This window comes from Equus caballus, chromosome 19 (genome assembly GCF_041296265.1).
Source record: "Equus caballus isolate H_3958 breed thoroughbred chromosome 19, TB-T2T, whole genome shotgun sequence".
Taxonomy (NCBI): domain Eukaryota; kingdom Metazoa; phylum Chordata; class Mammalia; order Perissodactyla; family Equidae; genus Equus; species Equus caballus.
The window spans coordinates 8,556,966-8,583,398 of record NC_091702.1 but is presented as its reverse complement, the minus strand read 5'-3'; the positions used below and the strand labels follow the sequence as shown (position 1 = coordinate 8,583,398).

The window sequence follows — 26,433 nt, the reverse complement described above, 5'->3', positions numbered from 1 at the left end:
TGCCCTGCAGTGCTGGCTCAAATGGCAACAGAATTGGGTCATGTCAAGGTCCAACAGCATCGAAAGGCTGAATCACTGTGCAAAATGTCCTCCTCTGTGGAATATGATGAAGTCACTTAAGGCCTCAGCTCCTGACCTGAGCGGCCTACAATGAGTTGCCGTGTTCTGTGCAATGACAAGTAGCAGAGAAATGTATAGGATCCTGTAATCCCACCGCCATCCTCTTTATGTGTAAATCAGCCTAGCAAGTGTGATGATTCGTGAGGCTTGGAGCAGGTGTGCAAGGACAGTGGCGCTGAGTGCTACAGCTTCCCAGCCGGGAAGTTACAGCAATCAAAACAGGAGCAAAATGCTAAGGTCCTCATGGCCTCGTGAAAAGTGATAACAACATTAAACATTTCCTCTATGATTCCAAGAAACATGAAGAGTGTCTTTCCACCCTACCCCACAGCTGGCTCAGGAGGAGAGGAGGCCCAGACTCCTTCAGGAGCAAGGCCGTAGGACACTCCGTTGGGAAAGCCCTGTGAGGGCCCCAGGGGTGTGCTCAGATTCAGACCTGGGTTCCAGGCCGACGCTGAACATCTTGGGGGGGGTGGGGGTAAAGACATTCTGCTCCTGCTCTCACCTCAGACCGGCACAGGATGCTGCTGGTGGCCTGCTGCTCCTGCTCCTTGACTAGGTAGGGAGAGAAGTCGAACCCAACACATAACTCTTCAAACATCTCCTGAGTGGAGTTCTGGAAAGACAATGCCCGGCAGACGGGCCAGGAGGCATCAGGAGCCTGCTGGACATCGCCATAGGGGGACACCCCCATGAGAATTTCTGTTCCCTAGTTCAGGCACACAGGGACATCTACACAGACATCTGACCAGGGAGGGAACTAGATGAAACTTCTAAGGCTCGGGATTAACACAAGGGCAGAGGAGCTTGATCCCCAGCACCCACCTGCTCAGGTTGCCAGCCTGGGGTATGAATATCACAGACTCACCAGTTTTACAGCACGTAACAAACTGCTCTGATTCGAAGTGTTTTGTGAGATGACAAGGTGCAGAGAAATGTATAGAATCCTGTAATCCACGCCCATGCTCTTTGTGTGTAATCAGCCTAGCAAGTGTGATGATTTGTGAGGCTTGGAGCAGGTCTGCAAGCACAGTGGCGCTGAGTGCTACAGCTTCCCAGCCAGGAAGTTACATCAATCAAAACAGGAGCAAAATGCTAAGGTCCTCATGGCCTCGTGAGAAGTGACAACAACAGTAAACCTTTCCTCTACGATTCCAAGAAACATGTGGAGAGTGTCTTTCCACCCGAGCCCTCAGCTGGCTGGGGAGGAGAGGAGGCCCAGACTCCTTTGGGAGTAAGGCCGTAGGACACTCAGTGGGAAAGCCCTGTGAGGGCACCAGGGGTGTGCTCAGATTCGGACCTGGGTTCCAGGCCCAACCTGAACATCTTGGGGTGGTGGGCGGGGAGACCCTCTGCTCCTGCTCTCACCTCAGACCGGCACAGGATGCTGCTGGCGGCCTGCTGCTCCTGCCCCTTGACTAGGGAGGGAGAGAAGTCGAACCCATCATGTAGCTCTTCAAAGATCTCCTGCGTGGAGTTCTGGAAAGACAGTGCCCGGCAGATGGGCCAGGAGGCATCAGGGGCCTGCCTGCACATCGCCACAGGGGGACACCCCCATGAGGAATTCTGTTCCCTAATTCAGGCACAGAGGGACGTCTGCACAGACATCTGACCAGGGAGGGAACTAGATGAAACTTCTACGGCTCAGGATTAACACAAGGGCAGAGGAGCTTGATCCCAGCACCCAGCTGCTCAGGCTGCCAGCCAAGCCCCGGGGTATCAATATGACAGACTCACCTGGCTGACAGCACATAACACTCTCCTCCTGCCCAGGAGGGACCCACTCCTCACCTGCTGCCTTCCCGCACAGCGCCCACGCGTACACACACACACCGACACTCACACACAAACCCTCACACAAGGTGCAAGGGCTATGGGGCTGCTCAGGTGGGATCCGAGTTGTGTCCTGCCCTACAGTGGGCTGCCCTGGGCTGCCCCACATTACCTTTGGGTACCTCCTGCCAAATTGGCCATGAGGCTTGATCCGATGTCCACAACAACACAACAATCTCACACTCTGGGTTTTCCTGAGCCTAGAGCCTCTGAAAACTGGTACACAACAAGTAAACATGTTTTACTCCGAAGTGTCTCCAGTCAGATGAACTGGCTAGGGGTCTGTCTCTAGAATTAACTGCCTGGTTACCAGAGTTCTAAATCTGTTGGGGTCTATCGCCAAGGAAGTGAGGTCACTTTTTCAAGATTCCATTACCTGGGCTGCTTCCTGTAATCGGACCTACCCAAACCACCCCCATGTCTTCTTCTTAACTCTACATGAGGAGCTTCCACAGCCCCAGCCACAGCTCCCTGGGAATGTGATGAGGGTCCCAGCTTTGAGGAGGCAGAGCAGAATTCAGACCTCCTTTATCTTACCAGTTCTCTGTCCTGGAAAACTCATTGTGCCTCTCAGGGCCTCCCCAGTCTCCAAACCTGCCCAAGGGGAATCCGCCTAGAATCTACTTGCTAGGGACATCATCAGGTGTATATGAAATAATATCCATACCACCTGTGAGGTGGTGTCAAGTGCAAGGAATGCACAAACAAAGAGATGGAAGAATTACGAGAAGGGATGTAGCATGAACACCACTCAAACCAGGCCTGGGTTCAGCAATGCGCTATTGCAACAGGCACTTCCTCTCTTGGCCTCATTTCAATGTCAGCACAAGGAGAGGGTTGATGAATGAAATCCAGACACTGTCATCCTCTGGATTCAAACCTCTCCATTGTTTCCTCTTCTGTTTAGAAAGAGACCCAAGAGCCTCATCTTGATCTGTGAGGTGGGCAGCCTTCACCGTGGCTCCCAGAGATCCCCACCCGTGGTACACACATCCCTCACAGATTCCTGTGTGACCACTGAGTGCTTAGTGACTGGCTCTCGCCAATAGAACACAGCCAATGTGGACGAGTGTCATGTCTAAATTTTAAACATAGAAAGTCTCTGACTTCTTTCTTATTCCCTCTCTTAAGTTCCGTCTCTCTCTCTTTCCCGTGCCTCTCTCTCTCTCCTGTCCCTGAGCTGTGGAATCAAGCACACACGTTTTGAGCTGCCATACACAGAGGCCCACATGGGAGAGAACCGAGGCAGCGCCCAGGCCAACAGACAGAAAGGAACCCATGCTCTGAGTCCAAAGTGCACCTCGACTCCTTTGAGTGAACCTGAGAGGAAATCCTCTGCCAGTCGAGCATCACTTGAGGCCGCGGCCGCGGCCTTGAGGCATCTCGAGCAGAAGAACCAAGCTAATCTCTGTCTGATTCCTCAACCACAAAAATTGTGAGATATGAGGCATTTGCCGTTTACAGATGCAAGGCACTGGAACCGTGATTTCAGGCCCCAGGATCTGGCCCTGCCCTCCGCCGCCTCCTCTCTCCCCCCAGGCTCCCTCCAGCCACACTGGCCACCTTTCTCACATCCTCTGGCCAAACCCCCTTCTGCCCATGAGCGTCTACAGCAGGGGTGCCTTCTCCCTGACACGCCGCTCCCAGACTTGTGCAGGGCTGGCTCCCTCTTGTCATTCTGGTCCCAGGAAATGTCGCCCCAGTGAGGCCTTTCAGACCCCTACCCGGTGACCCCTGGCCCTCCCTCACAGGCCCCTGAATGTCCCCTCAGCGCTGGCTCTTTCCCCTCTCATGTCTTTGCTTTCATGCTTTTGTCCTTGTCCCCTCCAGAGTGTGAGCTCCTGACCGGCAGGGACCACTCAGTCACTGTCAGCCCTGCACTTACACCCACCTGAGCACCTGGCACAGGGTGAGTGCTCGGTGCACAGTCGCTGAGTGAAGAATTGTGAAACTCGTGTCCCCTCCTCCTGCTCTTCACCAAGTCAGACTGTGGAGAGGAGCGCTAGTACCAGGAGGAGTGAGTTCTCTCTGAGGCGGGGCACAGCCGGAAAGGCCTCTGCACAGCTATTCGCTGCTCCAGCAGCTGAGGCAGGCTGAGTGGGCGCCGTGTAAGTTTAAGAAGTCAGCACAGGGACTGGATGCACACAGCCTGCGCAATGACACCACCAGTTCACTTAACATCCGTCACCGAAAACAGAAAAGTAAGTGTTTGCTTGTGATGAGAAGTTTAGCTTCTTGGTTCTTAGCAATTTTGAAATGTACCACACAACAGTGTTAACTTAGGCAGTGCTGTGTGGCAATTACATCCCAATAGAAGTGACAACAGTGAAAACGCAACCTCATTGGGCACCACTGACGCTGGAGGCTGCCTGCCCCCTGGTGGCCAGCACCAGCACTGCAGCCCTGGCAGAAGCCACCAAACAGGAAGTCTCTTTGGGTGTCCTCAAGGCAGAGGCTCCCCACTGTCCCAGGGGTAAAGGAGCAGGACCTGCAGGCTTCCAGGCCGTGGGAGGAACCTCAGGAGCCTCCCTCTCCCTCATTCTTTCTGTCCCTCCACTTGGGTGTCCTTTTTTCTCAGGAGGCATCCTGACCTCAACCAAGGCAATGATTCTCCTCTCCAGCCAATTGAGGGCCTCGGGAGTCCAACAAGGACTGGTCTTGTCCCTGGACTCTGGCCTTAGTTCACAGTGCTCTGGCATGTTCTTCCTTATCCCAAGTTCTCATCCACCCGAACCCCCAAACCTCTCTCAGTTCTAAAGGATCTCCAGCAGGTGGGAAAGCATTTTCTCAGGTGCTCAGAGCACAGGGCGTCATCGATGGAGAACCAAGGGCCACAGACCCTTCGTGAGCATCATACGGAACCCAGGGAGTCACCCGCTGGACGCACTCCACTTGAAACAGGAGGACACCAAGGTCTTCTCTCCTCTAACCAATGTCTACACAAGAGGAGAACGGCTCATCAGAGTAGCAGGTGCCCACAGAAGTGGACTCCAGCTCCCCAGTCCTGTGCCCTCCAGGCTGGGCCAGGGATGTCCTTGGAACAGGTACACACCTAGAAACCTTAGGGATTCTTCGGTCTGTCTCGGGCCTTCTGGGCATGTAGGCAGGAGGACGGATGCTACTGTTCATGGCAGAGCTGCCTCCGACCGCCTTCTCCTCGGCCTCTTGTCACTTCCCTGGTGTCTGCTCTTTCCTGGGGTCCCTGCATGGTCCACACAGGAGAAATCGGTGTGAGTGTGCCTGTGCATGATTGGATGCGAACAGGAAGATGACCGCCCCCATGGACGGGGTGGGCAGGGCTCCCCTAGGACCATGAGGTCCCTGTTTCCAAAGAAAACCCGAAGGGAAGGGGTTGAGCCCTGGCCAAGGAAGCCAGAGCCCTGCCTGATCTTCTGGATTCTGACCCCCTCCTGAGGTCTGGGCCAGTCCCTCCAACTTTCTGGGCTTCAGATTCCCAAATGGGCAAAGAACACGTTTTGTAAGAGCAAGGTCAAAATGGACCCTCAGCAAATGAAACAAATTCCATGCTTTGACCTCCCCCCACTGCTTATCCTCCAAGGAGACTTCGAACCTACACGGTGTCTATTACTGGGTAAAATCACCCTCAGCACACAAAACTGATAATGGTTAAAATGGCACACGGTGAACTTTATCAGTGACTAAATATCGATGGAAGAAGAAATACATCCGAATATATTTTGATATGACTGATAAGATTCAGGAAAGTTTACTTGCTAGTAAGAATAACACCTAAACAAAACTTAAAATGTCAGAACCTGTACTCAGTACATTATGATGTAGATTAAAAGAAATTCAGTCATTTGCATAACAATTAATTGATTCTGAGAAAAAACAGATTCAGTGAATTAATAACAAAATGGATACACTGGAATTGTTTTATGGTGCGTATTTTATAGCAGTCAAGGAATTAATAGTACTATATTGCATTCTGAAAGTTGCTAATAGCGTAAATCTTAGAAGTTCTCATCACGAGAAACACATTTGTAACTCTTGATGATAGACGTCAACCAGACTTCTTATAGTGATCATTTCACAATATACACACATATTGAATCATTCTGATGTAGACCTGAAAGTAATATAAAACAAACAAATTTAATATTAAAAATGTCGTCTTATTATTTTTTCTCTGAAAAATACATTGTCACAAAAATTTTGAAGAGATTTGTTTAATTCTGATTTCAAGGTTCTCTTAGGCCCAGAATGAAAGCATTTGTCTGATCAAAGTTGTCTCAGGTACAAGGGCTGAGACAAACACCAGGGTCAGAATGGAAGAGCACGAATGGCAACACTAAATCATACTCTGCTCATTTCTTTGTATTTGCACTTTTAACAGAAAATCTATTTTTATTCGCTTAAAATACACACAATGTAAAACTTACCGTCTTGACCATTTTTCTGTGTGCACATCATTAAGCACATTAATTTCATGAAGCGCATCTTCAGTGTGTTGACCAAAGTCATATGGTGGTGCAGCCATCAGCACAATGCATCTTCACAACTCTTGTCACCCCACAGAACTGAAGCCTTGTCCCCACTCATCGGTCACTCCCATTCCTCTGCTCCCACCCCTGACCACTGCATCTGCTGTCCGTCTCTCTGAATCTGGCCATTTCAGGAATTTCATATAAGTGGAGTCACACAAGGCCTGTATTTTTGGGACTGGTTGATTGTCCTAAACGTTCATCCATGTTGTATCATATCTCAGATTATTCTTAGTTTTTAAGGATGAATAATATGCAGTTGTGTGTCGATATGCCCATGTTGCTTCTCCATTCACCCCTGGATGGATCCTTGGGTTGTTCCACATTTCAGCGATCATGAACAATGATGCCATGAACATGGGTGTTCAAATATGTCTTTGAGACCAAGCTTTCAGCTCTGCTGTGTATATATCCCAAAGTACAATTGAGGGGACATTTAGTGATTCTATTTTTTAATTGTTTTATGGAACTGCCATGCTGATTTCCACAGCAACTATACCATTTTACTTTCCAGCCACAGTGTACCTGCGTCCAATTTCTCCACATCTTTGCCAACATTTGTTTGAGTCCTTTCTTCACTGTCTATTTTTTGGAGTGCCGTCACATGGATGTGAGGTGGTGTCTCATTGAGATTTTGACTTACATTTCCCCAGTGATTAGTCACGTTAAGCATCTTTTTATATGCTTGTTGACCATTTGCGTATCTTATTGGAGGAAAAGTCTATTCAAGTACCTGGCTCGTTTTTGATTTGGGTTGTTTGTTTTGTTGTTGTTAATTTTAGAAGTTCTAGATCTATTCTGGATATTCAGCCCTTGTCAGATAGATCATTTGCAAATATGGCCTCCCATGCTGCATGGGTTGTGTTTTTACTCTGTTGATATTGTCTTCAGAGGCCGAAAAGTTTTAATATTCATGAATTTTGGCATGTGTACTCTTTTTTTTTATTGCCCATGCCTTGAGTGTCATATCCATGAAATCATTGCCAAATCCTATTGTGGAAAGTTTTCTCCTATGTTTTCTTCAAAGAGTTTCAGCTCTTACATTTGGATCATGATCCATTGAGAATTAAGTTTTATATCTGGTGTGAGGCAAGAATCCAAGTTTATTTTTTGCATGAAGATATCCACTTTTTCAGGAACTACTTGTTGAAAAGACTGTTTTCCCGCTGTTGAATAACCTTGGCAATCTTATTTCTGGGCTCTCTATTCTGTTCCGATTGTCTATGTGTCTGTCTTTACGCCATTACAATGCTGTTTTGATATTGTAGGTTTGTAGCAAGTTTTAAATCAGTAAAAAGAGAGTCCTCCAAATTAGTACTTCCTTTCAAGACCAGTTTAGACATCTGGGCATACTTGAGATTCCATACGAGTTTTAGGATGGGTGTTTTTCAGCACAAAATGTCATTGGGATTTTGATAAGGACTGCATTTAATTGGCTCATTTCTTTGAAGAAGTTGACATCTTAACAACATGGAGGCTTCCAATCCACGATCACAGGACACCTCTCATTTCTGGTAGTGCCGGGTGGTGTTCAGGTGGAGGGGACAGCACTCTTCCAAGTAGTCACGCAGGGTCCCAGAATTCCTCCACACTGTGCCTTCAGCATTTCCTCAGAACTTATCGACATCTGCATCCAGTCAAAGGAGAGAAAAATGCGTGTCAAATGCATGTGGGAAGTTTTCAAGGACCGGGTGTGGATATGGCACAAGTCTGTGCCACCCTCTCCCCTGGCCAGAACTACGCACGGAACCAGCAGACCCTAACACTCGGGACTGCAGGAAGAACCAGCGGACCCCACCAAATTTGGGACTGTGGACTAACCAAGGGCTAGAGACTCAGCGTCCCAGGGAACCATCTGCCAGCTCCAGCTGCCTGCTAAGACTCTGACTGGCACTGTGGACGAACCCAGGGCTGAGACAGATGCTCTGCTAGAGCATCCTGTCAGACTACACTGGCCCGTTAACCTGGGCCTGGAAAGTCACTTAGCTCAGGAGCTCAATGCAAGGACAGCGGATCTGAGATACACAAGACGCTTACCCATGGCCCTCAGAAACAGGAAAAAAGACGTAGAATCCAAAGGCTTCATGGCTACCAACGCTCGTGTTTCTCATCCCCGAAGCCATGAGAAGTCTCCTTCCAATCCCACTGCTGCCACCAAGCCGTTAAGAAACAAAATGCAACTGTGTAAGTCTAAAGAACTTCATTGCTTTATTCACCAATTCCTGCACCCAGAGGCATCCAATCTAGCAGATAGAAAGCAGCTCCAAGGAGCTGTACGGAATGAAAGACTTTGAAAGGCAGAAGGGAGAAGGAAAAGAAGTCACAGCAGGCGGGAGGGTGGCTGGCTTATTGCAAGGTTACTTTCCTCAGGGGACAGCAGCAGTCTATGACGTGGAATACCTACCTAGTGCTGATTGGGGGATTCCTGATCCACTGGTTTAAGATTCTGTTTCCGGGAGAGTCGAAAATCTAATGAAGTCAAGACTCAGTTTGGTGAGGTGGGGCTTAGCGTAAGAGGCTCCTCTTGGGGCCCGCCGTCTGGTTTTGACACATGACTCTGCTGGCCCCCTGCTGGCCCCAGGTACACCCGGGTTTCCCTTCCTGACCATTGTTGGTCACACATCCACCGCACCTGCCTCCAGTTCTCCCCCTTCCACACCGCAATCCCCGCCATGACTCCCTCTGACACTATCACGACTTCTCCCACCACACTGCCCTGCTTTCCACAAGGCCAGCAAGAGGCTTCGTAAGCACCACTTCATCAGTCCAGTGGGCTGAGCGGGCTGCCCAGCATCGGGACTCAGAAACTGGTGGGCCTGTCACATGGCCTCCAATCACCGGTACCCCAGCTGAAGTGCCTGCCCTGATGAGAAACTCAATTTTAGCCAGCTCCATCAAACAGCATCTTTGCCCCAAGCTTCCCTTCAAAATACTCCACACATTTTCTGCCCCAGCTGTTTTTTGAGGAGTCATTTTGGGGGAGCCTTTGAGGCCACCTTGGTGATTCTGTGCCCGGGCACAAGCAGCTCTTGGCCCACACACGCTTTGATTGTATCACCTGGAATCGTAGAGCACAGGGAGCCACTGGATGGGCACCAATCGCTGGTTTGACCCCCAAGAGCCGGTGACTATTTCATAGCAGGAACATCTACTTTCGGGTCTTCCTGTGGGCGCACGTCACAAGGCGCTCCCTGGTACCCCGCTCTCCCCCACATCCTCTGACCAGCTTTCCCCAGGCGATGTTCTGCAGTACATCATTGTCTCCACGGACCTGCCCCTAGAGGTGCACCCCACAGACCAAGAGTCCCTGAGTTTCCTGCCCTGACAGGCTACCACCGACCCAAAGAGATATGTCTGTTCTACTAGGATGACTGGACTGGCATAGGGTAGTGGCCGTAGCCACAGAAAAGCAGGTAATTGAGGCCACCCAGAAGTGTGGACAAACAACCCAACACGGACAGCAGCTCCATGAGACTCTATTCTACTCCTTGTAGGACAGTCGCCTAAGTCTCTGCCAAATGGTTTTAGGAAACCACCTGGCCTCAGACTATCTCTACTGGCCAAGGAAGGAGGGGTCGGGGCCCTCCCATGGTCTACCACCTGCATGTACATCAACAACTGACAAGTTCAAACCTACCTACACCAGAGGGTCCAAGAGGTGAGAATACTGCCCAGTATAACCGAGATCTCTGAACAGATTCCCAGGGCCCCCAAGACCACTGACCTATTTTCTCGACTGGTCTTTTCAAGGTGGAGACCATGACTATGGACTGGATGTCAGACTGTTGCTTGTGTGATTTTCGTACTCGCCTCTAGACCCTAATCAGCTGTTTACTCTCAGGGCTACACCGTGCCTTACCCCTAATAGCTGCATGAATTACCCTAATTTCAAATTTTCACTGAAGAAAATCTGCTCAACATAAAATACACCATTTTAAGTATTTGAAAGTACACAAGTCAGTGACGTTTAGGACAATGAGAATGTTGTGTGGCTCTCACTACTATCTAATTGCAGAACAGTTTTAATACCTTGCAAAGAAACCCAGTCTCGCTGTCTCTGTGCTTTGCCCTAACCCAAGTCCACAGAAAGACCTTATCTGTTTCCTCTCCCTGCAGATTTGCTATTCTGGGCATTTCATTCAAATGGAATCATAGAATCTGTGGCTTTGTGTACCACTTCAATTAGCACACTTTTTTTAAGGATCATCCAGGGCCTAGCACGTCGCAGTGCTTTCTTCCTTTTTAGGGCTGTGTTATATCCCATAGTATCAATATGCCACATTTGCTTTATGTGTTCATAATTTGGTGGAAAATTGGGTTTATTTCATTTTTGGGCTACTGTGAATAATGCTGCTTTGAATGTCCATGGACAGGTTTTCCTGCAAACATATGTTTTCCATGTTCTTTTGGAGATGCCTCACAATGGACTGTCCAACTCAAAGGCAATGATTGCTTGAAGATGTTAAGAAATGCAAAGCTGTGCTCTACAGTGGCTGCATCATTTTACGTTCCCACCAGTGATGTATGAGGGCTCCCCTTCTTCCTCATCTTTACCAACACTTGTGATTTTCCTTTATGTTGAATACAGCCTACACATTGAGTTTGAAACAGTAGCACATTGTGGTTTGAATTTCCCTTTCCCTAATCATGAATGACATGTAGCATCTCTCTTGTGCTTATTGGCCATCCGCATATCTTCTGGAGAAATGTCTATTTCAACCATTTGCCTATTTTAATTGTTTTATTTGTCTCTTGTTATTGAGTTCTAAGAGATATTTATGTATTCTGAACACTAGATTATACAAGTTGAAAGTCGGCGAATTCAAGACCCAACTTTCAACAATGGATAGAACATCCAGACGGAAAATAAGGACACGGTAGAAATAAATGACATTAAATACTAAGAACATTTTATTGAAGAGCAGCAGAATACTCCTTCTTCTCAAGAGCACACAGAGTATTTTCCAGAAGGGATCACGTTTGAGGTCACAAAACAAATCTTAACAAAATTAAGACGATTGAAATCATACCAAGCATCTGTCCTGAACACAATGGAGTGAGACTAGAAATCAATATCGGGAAGAAACCTGCATCATTCCTGAGAGATGGAAATTAAACAGCAGCCTCTTACACAGACATTAGGTCAAAGAGGAAATCAAGAGAGAAATTAAAAAATAGCTCAAGACAAACAAAAAGAATTAAAAACACACCAAAATTATGGGATGCAGCAAAAATAATACTGAGGGAAGTTTGCAGTGATCAACTTGTAATGTCTTAAAGAAGAAGGACCTCAAATTGACAACCTAAGTGAGAACACACAGAACTAGGAAAAGGGAAAACTGAATCCAAAGCTAACAGAAGGATGGAAGTCACAAAGGTGAGAACAGAAGAAAGGAAATAGAGGAGAAAGACAAAAGATCAAAAGGATGAGTCAATGTTTTGAAAAAATAAAATTGACCAACCCTTAGAAGACAGAACGCCTGACAGAAGAAAAGAGAGAACAATCAAGTAAAGTAAATGAGAAGTGAAAGAGGAGGCCTCACAATCGATGCTTCAGAAATAAGATCATAGAGACCCTCCATCCTCTTGCTCACTAACACACTGAGTGACCCAGCAGACTAAGTTCCTAGCAACAACCTACCCAATCTCACTCAGGAGGAAACAGACGACGGAACAGACCAGTGACAGATACGGAGGCTAAGTCAGTGATCACAAATCTATCATTTAAAGAAAAAGACCTTTCTAATTTCCACTAGACACACTTAAAACCGGTTACACGCCAAGCCAATCTTTATTTGAGTTATTTATTTAATGTTAAAATACAGCTGATAAAAATATTCATAATGCTCTTTTATGTAGAGAGTTTGAAGGTAAAGTTTCTTGAGAAAACTACAGGTTTTTGTACTTGGTACACAGGGAATGAAATTCTAAAGCACGGAGAATGCGCATTTCTTCACATGGTTAGCGCCCCAGTTTTAGTGAATACCTCTGAGAGATGAGCAAATACAATAAAGTGTATGACTAAAGCATCACACTTCACTCAAGACTCATTGTATATAGCCACCCTATCTGCAAATATTTAGTATGTTATTTCTAATACTTCACAGTATCACTGCCATCGATGATAGTAATACTAAATTTCCCTTTGAAAGCATCCTAACTTGCCAATTTCTTTGACTTTCTAATACTAGAACACTTATACAGGTAAACTGAATATGTTAAAAATGAAATGGAAAACAAGGTAAAATTAAGCTAGCATAAGAAAATTATTTGACGTACTTGAATATTTGAAGAAGATAAAGTTAGATAAAATTTATTTGAAAAAGTAAAATATCAACAACTTTAAAAGTAAATAAGCTGTTTGAAAAATGGTTATATGCATTTAAATATAATGTATTTAATATTTATAATTAATTTTATATTTGTATGATTTAGAGATGCTGCAAGTATACGTTTTTACCAAATGAAATGGGTGTATATTAAAATTAATTCCGCGTCCAAGCCTAGATCAATGGCAAACATTGCTAAAAAGAATAAGCTTCTGAGATTAAGAATTAAATCTAAAAGCGGAAAATTTTTATTATCAAATATAAATTACAAAAGGTGTTTTGAGTCAGATTTTTTAAAGGAAAATTATTTCTCAGCATTGCCGGATCTCATAGCACGCACAAGATGGCAACATTCTACATAATACCCACTTTCTCCAGAGGGGTGTGGAGAACCACATTAGATTTTGGTCAGCTCTGAAGTGGCTGCCACCAGGTTGTTTGTCCTAATTCTCTAATAGTAAATGAACTTGACAAAGATTTCTCTTTTTTTCCACACTTGGACTTGAAAGATTTCATTGTTTGTGGTCAAGTAGATTGATTCAAATAATCTCACAAAGTAAAAGGGCTCATAGCTCAGGGAAGATGCTTTCCGAACATTTCCTGAATTGAGTTTGGATTGTTATCCTCATTAGATCTTTTACTTCTAGTGTTTCTCATACGCCTGCTGCCTGATTAAAACTCATCCTTACAATATGAATCAAGAAATGTGGCCAAAGAAGGATGCGGTTCGTTTTCAAAATAGACAGATAATCTCTGAATTTTTAACTACGAAGACATGCCTTTTATTTTACACACATGGAATAATGCCCCTTTCCTGATATAAAATGTTAAGGGCTCTTTAGAGCAAGCAGCAGATTAGAATCCCCTTGACTGTCAAAGAGTGGGTCCAGCAACATATCGATTATGACTGGTTGTAAAATAAAATTTGTCCCTAGTTTGTGTTATTATTTACAAAGTACAGTATTTGTTTTTTTGTGTGTGAGTAGAAATTCAAACTTACTTTTTGGATATTGTTGAAATCCTCTCTCTCTTTTTCTCTGTATCTCTTTTATTTATTTTAAATCACTTGTAATTCACGTATAGATTCCATGACACTTCATGCCTGGATAGTATATTTATGCTCTGAGTTTTTCCAACAATGACTTCATAAATATTTTTAGATATATGATACAATTTAATTTCACTCGTTGAATTTGGTTGTTATATCTTCTTAGTCACTTTTCGACTCTCAACTTGCTTCAACTTTTTTATTTTGTGACAGCAATTTCTTATGAACTAATGACAGTTGTCTTATAGCTTGTCCTGCTTCTGGATTTACTTAATGATTTCTTCTTAATTCCATTTATTTCCTATAATTTAGAAACAAGGTTGAAGGAATTAATTATATTTAGATTAAATATTTTAGCAAATATACTTCATGATGTATCATATCAGAAACACCATAAGTAGCTGCTTTTTCATTTTCTTTCAACATCATGTACAAGTTTGTGACAAGGCAAAAATTTTTTTCAGCTTTATTGAGATACAATTGCTAAGGTACATCTTAAAAGGTCTCATCCCCAGAAAAAAAATTGTAACTACATGAAAATGTGCTTTTACTATCATTTTTAACTAGTGTCTTGTCTTTGAGGAAAGATAATGAAAATGGGCTTCTTTCTTCCCCACATTCAGTAATTCTGTAACATTAGGCTATGTGATAGTCACAAATAAAGGCTTAAAAAAGTATTAAATTTTTGCAATTCCTACCTCACTCATGGACTTCATCATGCTTGTTTCATGAGCTTTAACATTTGTGTGACTCAAATATTTCACCAATATCTGAAAGTCAATATACAGCTATTAGCAATAATTTTATCAACAAGCTTTGCTCATGGTATTGGTGTTTTATTCTAATTTGAAATGAAGGTAACCTAAAGATTTCACAGTTATTAGTCAAGAATATGCTCGATCAGCAATAGCAGTGTGAAAATCAATAAACAGAAACCTCACTGAAAATAGAGTTGAGAGGCCAGAAAGGAGAGCTCTCACATGTATTAACCATTGCAGAGCCCAACAGGAAGAAGACTTCCTCTTCCTGCCCAGTAATAGCCAAGGAGAGACTGTCACAACACAGCCAATGAAAAGCCGCCACGCTTTGATCTCCCAGTCTCCTCCAATGGGCTTTTTGCTTACAATAGCTCTCCCAACTTTCTTTGCCCCTCTATAAGAGGGTTTCTCCTCCCCTTGTTGCTCAGGACTTGCATGTGGCTTGCCATAGTTGCAGACTCCAAATTGCAGTTCTTTGCTGATCCCAGGTGAAGCCATTTTGGCTGGAGAAATAATTGGCTGTCTGTTTCTTTAAGGTCAAGACCAGAAACAATGTTGAAGTCACCATGTAATAGAGCCTTCTAAATACTGACACTGAAATCAAATTGTAAATTAAAGCTCTTGTTTAGTTTATCCCTAACATGTGAATGCGTATACAAATGCAAAAATGAACAGTTTCTTATAGAAAAATGAAATCCAAAATAAAAGTCTCTCTATATCTTGAATCTAACTTACAATTCCCACTGTGTCATTCTATATCGGTCAAATGTTGCCAAAATAATATTGTGAAACAAACTACCCCAAAATTCTGGATCCTGAAATGGGAATCATTCATTTTCATCTGTGCGTTTGTACGTAAGTTTATTTAGGGTGGGCTCATCTGGGCTTAGCTCCAAGCTGGAGATTGCCAGTTTCTTTCATCTGTCTCCCATCCTCTATGTATCAGCAGGCCAGCAGAGGCATCTTCTTCTTCTTCTTCTTTTTTTTTTTTTTTGAGGAAGATTAGCCCTGAGCTAACATCTACCGCCAAACCTCCTCTTTTTGCTAGGAAGATTGGCCCTGAACTAACACCTTTGCCCATCTTCCTCTACTTTATATGTGGGATGCCTGCCACAGCATGATTTGATAAGTGTGTGTAGGTCCACACCCAGGATCTGAACAGGCAAACCGTGGGCCTCTGAAGAGGAGCATGCGAAGTTAACTGCTACGCCACTGGATGGGCCCCAGAGACATCTTACTGTGGCAATACAAGAACCACATGAAGGAAAGTCCAACTGTGCAAGTCCATTTTAAGCCTCAATTTGCACAATGTCTGCTAGCATCCTTTGAATCAGGGAACCACATGCCCCAGTCCAAAGACAAAGGTTAGAGAAATAACCTCTGCCTCTAAAGGGAGAAAATGCAGGGTTATGTGACCAACTGCCTGGATACAGAAAGGAAAGAAGCATTTGTTCCAATTACTCAATTTAGTACACTTCCGATGTATTGTCCACTCTGGACTCATCAAATGTAAGAAGTATTTCCTGAACTTTCTATAAGCTTTCATGCTTTGGGCATTTAATTTCACTTGCCAATGACTTTTCCTAAATTTGTACTCTTTCCCTCTGTATCTGTCTCTCCCTCTTTCTTAGCCTATGAAAACAACATGAAGTGTATATTCTCAGTGAGTTATTTTTCAAAACATCTAAATTTTTTTGTCTGTGACAGAGAGCAAAGAGAACAGAAAAAATGTGAAAGTCGGTGAGATATTTCGGGGGTAACCTAAACTAACGAAGAGGAAGAGTACACAAAACAACCTTGGTTACCTGTCCCCCTTAGCGAACAAGTGTGAGGAATGTGCCCGTGCAGGCTTTCCTATTGACCGGGTCCCGGCTTCCTTTGCACATGTAGCGCTGTACAGATATCTGCGCTCATGCTCTCCATCAATACTGTGAATACAAAGTACACTGTAATTACAATGCAATCCACTGCCGGGAACTGCTGAGAGGCTAATTAAGTAATTTCTACAAATTACTTTTAGATGCTTCAAGGAAAGTAGTTTATGGATGTCAATTATAGTATCGAAGTATTTGCTGCTAGTTATTGTCTGAAAAAGATGACTACTCCCATCTTTGTTTAATGTGTTGAATATTGTCCTTAGTTATATAACATGTTGACAATTTTCCCTATTTTCCTTCCTAGAGAAGTAAATAAAGTTTTGTTCAAATTAACTGTGAACATAGAATTTTTCAAACAAATAAATGGAAAATTACCTTAATAGAAATTAATAAAAATAATTAAATAGAAAACAAATCACACGTGATTCTATAGCATCAGAATAATTGTAAAATATCAAAATACTTTATTGAGATGTTAAGGAAACTTCGAGCAGAACTTTGTGTGTCATTAATCATGAAAGACTCTGTTCTTCAAAAGTCGAAGTAATTTTTATTATAATCTTGCTAAGAGAATTCTTTCTGTAAAAACATTTCAACGATGCAATAAATAGACAAAGAATAAATCTATAGAGCTATGCACAGCTAGATACGTGGATAATCCACAGCTTCCTGGATGTGGGAGTAGTTCTGCAACTTCATCATTCAGCATTAAAAAAGGAGTATTTTTTAAATATATTTTACAAAACAAAGATATGTGTATGCATCATTTAAAGCGATTAGAAATCTACCAATCTTTTGATTATAGTGGGGGATTCTGTAAACATTTCATAATACTGTAATGAAACGGAAAATGAAAATGACTATGAAAAGTAAGCCAGACGAATTATCACAAAAGGAGGAAAGTCCGCACTATTTCTAAAATAACATTACCCCTTTTCATTTAGAAAATAGTAGGGAATGTCTTCATTTAAACAATTAGTAACTTTGAATTTGGGCACGTTTAAAGAAAATTTCCAAGTATCTCAATATTAAGGAATATAATGTATGCAGAATATTCATGTGTGAATTGTGAACAGAAAAAAATCAGCATATATAAAAAGGACATTTTGTCCTAGACTTATAGTCTCTTTTATTGTATGATATTTATATATTTCTGCTTGTATTTTTCTATTGGCACTTCTGCCTACACTTATTTAGACTTACTTTTAACAGTTTCAAGCTGAATATACCTACACTTATAAGTATGATAAAAATGATGTGATAATGTTTCTCATACACTTTAATGCAAAAAGCTTAATTATATTTCACATTATATCTTAAATATATTGACAGGCCAAAAATACCAAAAAAATGTGTTTTCATGACATATTTTGCATCTCATATCTTAAAACATTTTAACTTACATGGATGAATATGAATAAACATCAATTGAAATATTAATTTTATGTACCAAATTCAACTAATTATCACTCTCAGAAGAAGGCGATCTTTCTTTTGCTTTCTTTTTATTGAGGAAGATTCACTCTGAGTTAACATCTGTGCCAATCTTCCTGTATTTTGCGTGTGGTTTGCTGCCACCGCATGGCTGCTGATGAGTGGTGTAGGTCTGTGCCCGGGAATAGAACCCAGGCCACTGAAGCGGAGTGTGCCAAACTCAACCTCCAGGCGGTGGGGCCAGCCCCTAACACTTTTTTAAGATTGTAAAAATTGTAAGGGAAAACAAACTTTAGAATACACATACACACACACACACATATTCACAAAATAGTTCATTTAATAAACATTTACTAATTATTAATTAATAAATGAATGGAATAGTTAATAGATTAAAAATTCTCAGAGTTCTCGAATTATAGCCATTTAAATCAGCATAGCCATAGATGTATTTGGAAAAATTAGCTATACCGTTTTTATGATTATACAAATTTAATTAGCACAACTTGCTCATTAAAAAGGTTATCCATAGCATCAGACTTCAGATGCCCCTAAATTGCTATTGTTATTGGCAAATGAAATTAATAACATAATATAGGGCAAATAAGAAACCTAGATGTTGTTTCTCTCACTGAATTTAATAGACACTGGCAAGTGACCCTAACCTCCTGGCAAATCCCTTACCCTCTCTGCACCTCAGTTCCCGCCACTGTAAAATGAGTGGCTGCGCTGAATGAACACCACATTCACTTCGTTCTCTGAGATTTCCTGCACCTCTGAAAAAGACTTCTGAATAGTAGGATGTAAAAACTCTGATGACCTGCTAAACCTTACATTTCTATTTTGTAATATGTTCATTTCCTAAAAATTTGAAACTTTATTTGTACATTTCCATTATGTTTATTTATGGACTTTTCACTAACGGAATTTTGAGCATATATATCTTCCTAGAGCTTAAAACATTTCTCTCAACTTCACCTTCATCTGACTCACTTTTGCAAATAATTAAATGTCTCAAGGTGTCAAAACTAATTTGTTCACAGTAAGATGTAGCTTGGTTGTTCAGGGTTCTGAAAAGGGAAAGGCTAAAAGGGTTGGCAAATGGATTGCACTGTGAAAAAGGAAGAAACTATGCCCTTAAATTGTATATCTTTAAAACTTTCTTGAAAAAAATAGATCACCTCATTTGTACTTTCCTATGCTGTGTTATAGCTACGAGAATACACAAGTTGTAAGAGCGCTATCCTAGGAAAATAACATGTACTCTTTTTATGTTTTCTGTTACAGTTTTGATCCTTTAGCTTATAGTTGATTAAAAACAAAGTAAGAGAGAATATTTTAACTAAGAATTTGCTCCATTAAATTTCTTAGTCTTGGAATTACACAATTGTCATTATATTAAATGCTGAGAAGTAAATAATATATAGTATATGCAAAAACAAAAGCAAACAACACTTATAGACATACCTGAATGTGGATATAGGTCCCTAACCATTAAAAAAAAATCACTGGCTTTGGCTTACAAGAGGTGAAGTAAGTAAATCTTGAAAATTGGAAACTAATTCCACTTTACTTTTCTGAAGTTTTCATATCTTAAATCCATGTTTCTAAAATCTATTTCACATGTATTAATTAACTGAAGTTCAGTGTTTATTTTATTTCTTAGCTATACATAATATCACTTTCTTATTTTATTTATATACTAAAATAGTACATTTTTGCTCCAGATTATTGAATGAATTGGACTTTATTAAACCAATTTAATTCTGATGTTTCCTTCTAATCATATTAATATGGACATCCTATTGCTTTTCACTAGTCAAAGTAGAATATCATTACTTTGATCCTTAGACTCAATACACCTATATACAATTAATCTTATGAAGACAGAATTTTTAAGGAGTACTATTTACTTTTTTTTTCTGCTTTATCTCTCCAAACCCCCCCGTACATAGTTGTATATCTTAGTGGTAGGTCCTTCTAGTTGTGGGATGTGGGACGCCGCCTCAAAGTGGCCTGACGAGTGGAGCCATGTCCGCACCCAGGATCCGAACCCTGGGCCGCTGCAGCGGAGCGCACAAACTTAACCACTCGGCGACGGAGCTGGCCCAGTATGATTTACTTTTGACCGATCTGAGCGTAGAAGTTTGGTACATTAGAGTCAGAGGTTTCTATCCCTTTCAAGTTTCAAAACATAGGATCCCAACACTCAGAGCTACATTAATATTACAAATAGATTGATGATAATAAATTAAGCTACACAATGAGAAGTAGGATTCTAAATATGTCTACTTATTGAGTATTTTAAACAAGCCAGGCACTGTGTTAATTATGTTATAGATATAATTTTTAATTCTCACAAGCCTTCAAGTTAGGTATTTTTCTTCTCTTCATTTTTCAGTGAAAGTAATTAATTCACCCAAAATCACACAACTGAAGGTTGACCCAGTATTAGAAGTCATGATTTCTCCAACTCCAAGGCATTTTTTGACTTCTTGATTCTACACACTAATACGTGACAACTATAAATAAAAGAATCGTGTCTCCTGCTTTGCTCAAGTGAGCCCGTCTTTCCTCCTGTTGTCTTAGAAAAATAAATATAGAGCTTTCTTCATTATCGGAAAAATCCTGGCTTGGATGAAAATTATATGGTGTCCCTAAATATAGAAATTATATAAGGGATTTTTACTTTAATATCTAATCAACAAGGCATTTGGGAAAATCATTAATTAGCTCAGTATAATCTGTATTCCAGTAAAGTCTAGCTCCTTTTCTGCGGTTCCTCAGCTGCTGTTTTCTCATTACGACTGTGCAAAGTGCCAGTCTGTTGTGTCAGGAAACTTATTACTGAAATTGTGATTGTTTATTACGTTGTTCAGTGCATAGTTCTTTAAGCGGCAAATTGTCCATTGATTTCTGAAGAAGGCTTTGCCAATTCCAGTCTGCCTGTTCTTGGAATTGAAGAGTCGGGGTAAAATTTAGTTCTGTTTAATCAAGCAACGAGTTCTATGGTTGAGCCTATATGGGTTTTTGTTTGTTTGGATTCTCTATGTAGAGACACCCGGGTCAAAGTTCAACATGTTGGCAGGGTAGGAGGTGTATTTTAAATTTTTCCTGGCAATGTCAGTTGAAAAATGGATCTCTCCTTTAGTAGTGCCATAAGATCCTGAAAAACGCCACTAACCCTCACCTGGCCACAGCAGTTAGGGAGCAATTCTGATTAATGACGTGGTCACCTGCTTAGAGCAGGTTATTACACATAAACATCCGTTTCTCGAAGAAGCATCGTGGACCTCTGGCCTTCAATAAAATTTGTAACTCCACATTTCTTTTTAAACTACTTAAGATCTACAATTTCTCTAACTAATGGAAAAAGCAGAATGTAGAGTATGAAGAATAGGTTGTGAGTCATATAGATGCAATTGTTAATCCATGTCCTGCCACTTATTAGGGTGTGACCTCAGATAAATCTCTGAAACACCTTCAGCCTCCAGGTTCTTATCATCATATAAAGATCTGAGTGCATAATACCCTATGCTGTCCAAGGAAGAGGTGATTTATAGCTCAGACAAAGCGTTTATCTCAGGGCCTGGAGCCTAGTACTCGCTCAGTAAAATAGAGCTACTATGGTATGATTGTTACATTGCACACTCAGTTTTAAACATCAAGTTTGCAACTACCCAGAGACACAAAATTGTGAAAATCACAACGTAACTTCCACAGTCTCGATAGATGGACTGTAATGCAGAGTGAAAATACAAACTCAACTATTTTAATTGTAGATGTGAGAACATTTTATAACATTTGAATTCATCATTAGTATTTATTATCTTCTACTGGTTTCCATACAAAACTATTTTCCTCATTTTCTTAAAAATAGACTCAAATAAATTTTAGGTAAATTAATGCCTTAAACAAAAATCAAGGTATCTGCCTTCTAGTTCCTAGACTGACAATGTGTTCTTTGGGGAAAAAATATAAAATTGATTAATTCTTATTCATAAGAAGGAAATGTGTAAAATAATCTGTCCACAACGATAAAGATAAGATTTCTGTTAACTCTTGGAGGAGATGGATTCATGGCTGCTGAGTTTAATACCTTATGGGGAAAATATCTGTTAATATTCAGCAACTCTTAGGAATACGCGTTTGTTCCCTAAAATGAAATAAATATGATGGAATATTTACAACAGATAAAAATCAATAACATTTCACCCATGTTATTTCAGAACTAATATGACTCTATGGAAGATCTTCATTCCATAATTTCTTATGTTATAGAAACTTTTTAAAGACTCCTTCACTATATTTTTTTCTCAGTGGTATATTATTTCATGGTGAATACCGTTCTAATAATAGTAGTTAAAATTTATGATCCCCATATCAATAATATGATTATGTTTCCAAAGACACAGAGTTTCTTACATGTTTGACAAATAAGTTTTAAAATTTTACTTAATAATTTTGATCTGAGTAAATCATTTTGAGACTTAATACTCATTTTGTAATCTTCACCGTGTCCATGGTGACTTCACAACAGTCCAAGCCCTTTTTATAAATGCAGTTAAGCTTGTAGCCTTAGCAGATCAAGTACAAATACTTCCACTCTGTTCTCTTAACTTTTAACCCACTATTTTTCAACTCCAACTTAAAATTCTCATTTTTCCCTCCTATTTTTTCCAGATAAAAGTGGCCTTCTATATCTAATAGAACAAAGGTTTATCTCAGTTCAGGGAAAATAGTTATTCTAATTGCAAGTGCCGTAGAATATGTTTTCTGTAAAAGATGAGATTTTGCTAAATACACTCACAAATTAGTTCATCATACTTTTTTGGTCTCTCTAATTTATACCAGGTAGTTCACCTTCTGATTGCTTGCTAATATTCAGGGACACTGAGCATTAATAAGAAACCATATCCTTTAATTTGCATGAAAACATAGATTCCTATAGAAAGAACAGGAACCTGATTTACATTGCTATTCAGGAAGTTTTGGAAATTATCACGTGTGAAGATGTGTTGAAGAGTTAGGCGTGCACTAAAAGAAAAACCTAAACATTACTGTGGGACTTTGCCTTTCCAGCCTCAAACCTTGAACTCCATATCATTGTTTGTGTTCTCTGATGAAGCAAGAATGTGTTTGAAATCAAGAACCACTTTCCTGAGGGCAGCAGAGCTACTTCAGGACCCATGACCGCCTGTGCAAGTAGATTATTAGAAGAGGAAGAAATTCAGATAGACAAAGAGAAATATCAGACAGCATTGGTTAAGAGACAATTAGCAGCAGCATCAGCAGCAATCCATGAAGAGAAAAATAATAGTAATGTAAAAGAGTAGTATGAGTCCCCTCCACGTTCCTCCATAAAGATCCTTGTTTTCTGAGAGTAATAGAAATGATACTATGGTGGAAGATATTGGATTTGCATGGTAAAGAAACAAGACTACTTCTTTGGGAAAATGTCTGTGTGTACCCTCTGCCCATTTTTGATCAGTTTGTTTATTTGTCATTGAGTGGTATGAGTTCTTTGTATATTTTGGAAATCAACCCCTTGATTTGCAAATATATTCTCCTGGTTTGTGGGCTGTCTTTTCATTTTGTTCATGGTTTCTTTTGCTTGCAGAAGGTTTTTAGTCTGACATAGTCCCATTTGTTTATTTTCTCTTGTATTTCCCAGGCCTGAGTAGACACGGTATTCAAAAAGATGCTGCTAAGACTGATGTCAAACAGTGTACTGCCTATATTTTCTTCTAGGAGTTTTATGGTTTCAGATCTTACATTGAAGTCTTTAATCCATTTTGAGTTAATTTTTGTGTATGGTGTAAGATAATGGTCTACTTTCATTCTTTTGCATGTGACTGTCCAGTTTTCCCAACACCATTTATTGAAGAGACTTTCCTTTCTCTATTGTATGTTCTCAGCTCCTTTGTCAAAGATTAGCTGCCCATAGATGTGTGGTTTTATTTCTGGGCTTTCAAATCTATTCTATTGATCTATGTGTCTGTTTTTTTGCCAGCACCATGCTGTTTTGATTACTATAGCTTTGCAGTATTCTTTGAAGTCAGGGATTGTGATGCCTCCACTTTTGTTCCTTTTTCTCAGTATTGCTTTGGCTATTTGGGGTCTTTTATTGTTCCATATAAATTTTAGGATTCTTTGTTCTATTTCTGTGAAGAATGTCATTGGGATTCTGACTGTGATTGCATTGAATCTGTAGATTGCTTTCACTAATATGGACTTTTTTTTTTGGAGTAAGATTAGCTCTGGGCTAATGTCTGCTGCCAATCCTCCTCTTTTTGCTGAGGAAGACCAGCCCTGAGCTAAGATCCGTGCCCACCTTCCTCGACTTTATATGTGAGATGCCTAACACAGTATGGCCAAGTAGTGCCATGTCCATACCCGGGATCCCAACCGGCAAACCCTGGGCCGCCAAAGCAGAACATGTGCACTTAACCACTGCACCCCCTGGCCAGCCCCTGAGCATTGAAACTATGTGTATTCTTCCAATCCATAACATTGAATATCTTTCCATTTCTTTATTTCTGCTCCAAAGGATATGAACAGACATTTTTCCAAAGAAGATATCCAGATGACCAACAGACACATGAAAAAATGTTGAACATCACTAATTATTGGGGAAATGAAAATCAAAACTATGAGATATCACCTTACGCTGATCAGAACGGCTATAATTACCAGGACAAAATGTAAAAAATCTTGGAGAGGATGCGGAGCAAAAGGAATACTCATACACTCCTGGTCGGAATGCAAACTGGTGTAGCCACTATGGAAAACAGTATGAAGAATTCTCAAAAAGTTAAAAATAGAATACCAAACAACCTACCTATCCCGCTACAGGATGTTTATCCAAAGAACTTGAAGTCAACAATTCAAAGAGGTTTATAAATCCCTATGTTCACTGCAGCATTATTCACAATAGCCAAGACATGGAAGCAAGCCAGACAGAGAAAAACCAATACTGCATGATTTCACTCGCATGTGGAAGACAAACAAACATATGGACAAAGAGAACACATCAGTGGTTACCAGAGGAGAAGGGTTGGAGGGCTGGAAAAAACGGGTAAACAGGCACATATGTATAGTGACAGATAAAAACTAGACTATTAGTGGTGAGCATGATGCAGTCTATACAGAAACTGATAAGCAATAATGTACCATGAAATTACACAATGTTATAACCCCCACTATGACCTCAATAAAATAATTGAAAAGAAACAAGAGTGCTGATGTTCAGAGAAGTGTCTTTATGTGTATCTACTCACCAGCAAGTGAAGTATTCCTTCACTTCCAAGTTTTAATGCTAACTTAATTTAAAGTACTAACAATTTCTATTAGCAAACAAAGGGTTCTTCCATTTATTAAATTCTGAATATGTGCTATGAATTCTTTGGTGAATTTATGGCTAAATTTTTATTTTTATCGTTATACCAATCTAAAGGCAATTAAAATTGCTATCACTCCCTCAGAGGAGGAACTAACTCTTTTCTTGTGTCACACAATCCTTGAGATGTAGAGCCAGGATTAATTGTTGCGGATGAGATACTAAAGCACAGGTTTCCACGATCCCATGGAAGAAATATTCCCGTGATATTCCTTTTGTTGTTAAAAAAAACTATATCAAATGTAAAAATGTAAATAGGCTTACATAATTTAAATATCATATTAAAATGTACAATTTGTCTCTAAATAGAAAATATTTTTCTGGGGCAATTTAAACCAGAAAAGGAGAAGAGGAGGAAATAAAGGCAATGGTGAAAGATAGCTCCCACCGGCTTTTAACATTCATTTTTATTAATTTAATCCTGAATGTGTACATAGGGTATTCTAGATAAGAGACAGATTTCTCATGAAATGCCTCCCAGTAAGTAATATGTCTGTTGGTGCCCGTTGCCCTAGTCCTTACCCCTAGAGCAGCCTGATGAGAGCCAGGTCAGTTGTCCTAATGAGTGGCTGGACACTTCATAGGCAAGATATGGGGGAAAATGACACACTTCTGCTTATAAAGGGGAAGGGGGCAGTTGTTCCCTCCTGAAATATAATGGGCCTGAATCCTAACTGAACCCTTTGGCATGTAAATAATCTCTCTGGGAGTCAGACAGCCTCATGGTTTTGGCTTTTACCAACTAGAGGTGTCTCTAACCCTTGGGTCTTATTTCTCCTTGAAACGACAGTCCCTAGGGAGATGTCTTAGTGGTCCACCCTGACTAACTTAGGTGCCCATCTTAGATTGTAACCATTTGGCTTTGGGAGATAAGAGAACTTTTAAACAAATGGATATGGATTTAATCCTTATAGTACATGGATGTTTCTTAGAGAAGTGAAAGCAAATGTTCTCCCATTTTACAGCGCGTGTTTCTGTGGCTCAGGAGACTAGGCCTTTTACAGGAGCACAGAGAATTTGCCAGCAGCAGCAGAACTGTTTTTGGAAATGAACAAGTGGCAAAGTGTTGAGAAGGGAAAAGATCTTTTGAAAACCTGTGGTAAAGCATTGTTGGCTATATGATTTGGGGA

At 41.1% G+C, this 26,433-nt stretch overlaps 1 protein-coding gene across 5 annotated transcripts in view; it reads right to left on the bottom strand.

Annotated features, from left to right (window-relative positions):
• Positions 1-26,433, bottom strand: part of LOC106781115 (ral guanine nucleotide dissociation stimulator-like) — a 44,976-nt gene that overhangs the window by 7,874 nt on the left and 10,669 nt on the right. Inside the window, exons 2-10 of one of the 5 annotated variants that reach the window (XM_070243124.1) lie at positions 16,399-16,521; positions 14,534-14,605; positions 13,788-14,136; positions 8,496-8,606; positions 6,357-8,085; positions 5,006-5,155; positions 4,828-4,889; positions 1,489-1,599; positions 626-736 (exon numbers count right to left, since the gene is read on the bottom strand). In XM_070243124.1, coding sequence (XP_070099225.1) covers positions 626-721 — 96 coding nt within the window. In that variant the 5' untranslated portion in view covers positions 722-736; positions 1,489-1,599; positions 4,828-4,889; ... (4 more) ...; positions 14,534-14,605; positions 16,399-16,521. Of the gene's footprint in view, positions 1-625; positions 737-1,488; positions 1,796-4,827; positions 5,156-6,356; positions 8,086-8,495; positions 8,607-13,787; positions 14,137-14,533; positions 14,606-16,398; positions 16,522-26,433 lie in introns of those variants that run through there. The other 4 variants (XM_070243126.1, XM_070243125.1, XM_070243122.1 and 1 more) reach the window with 4 other exon arrangements.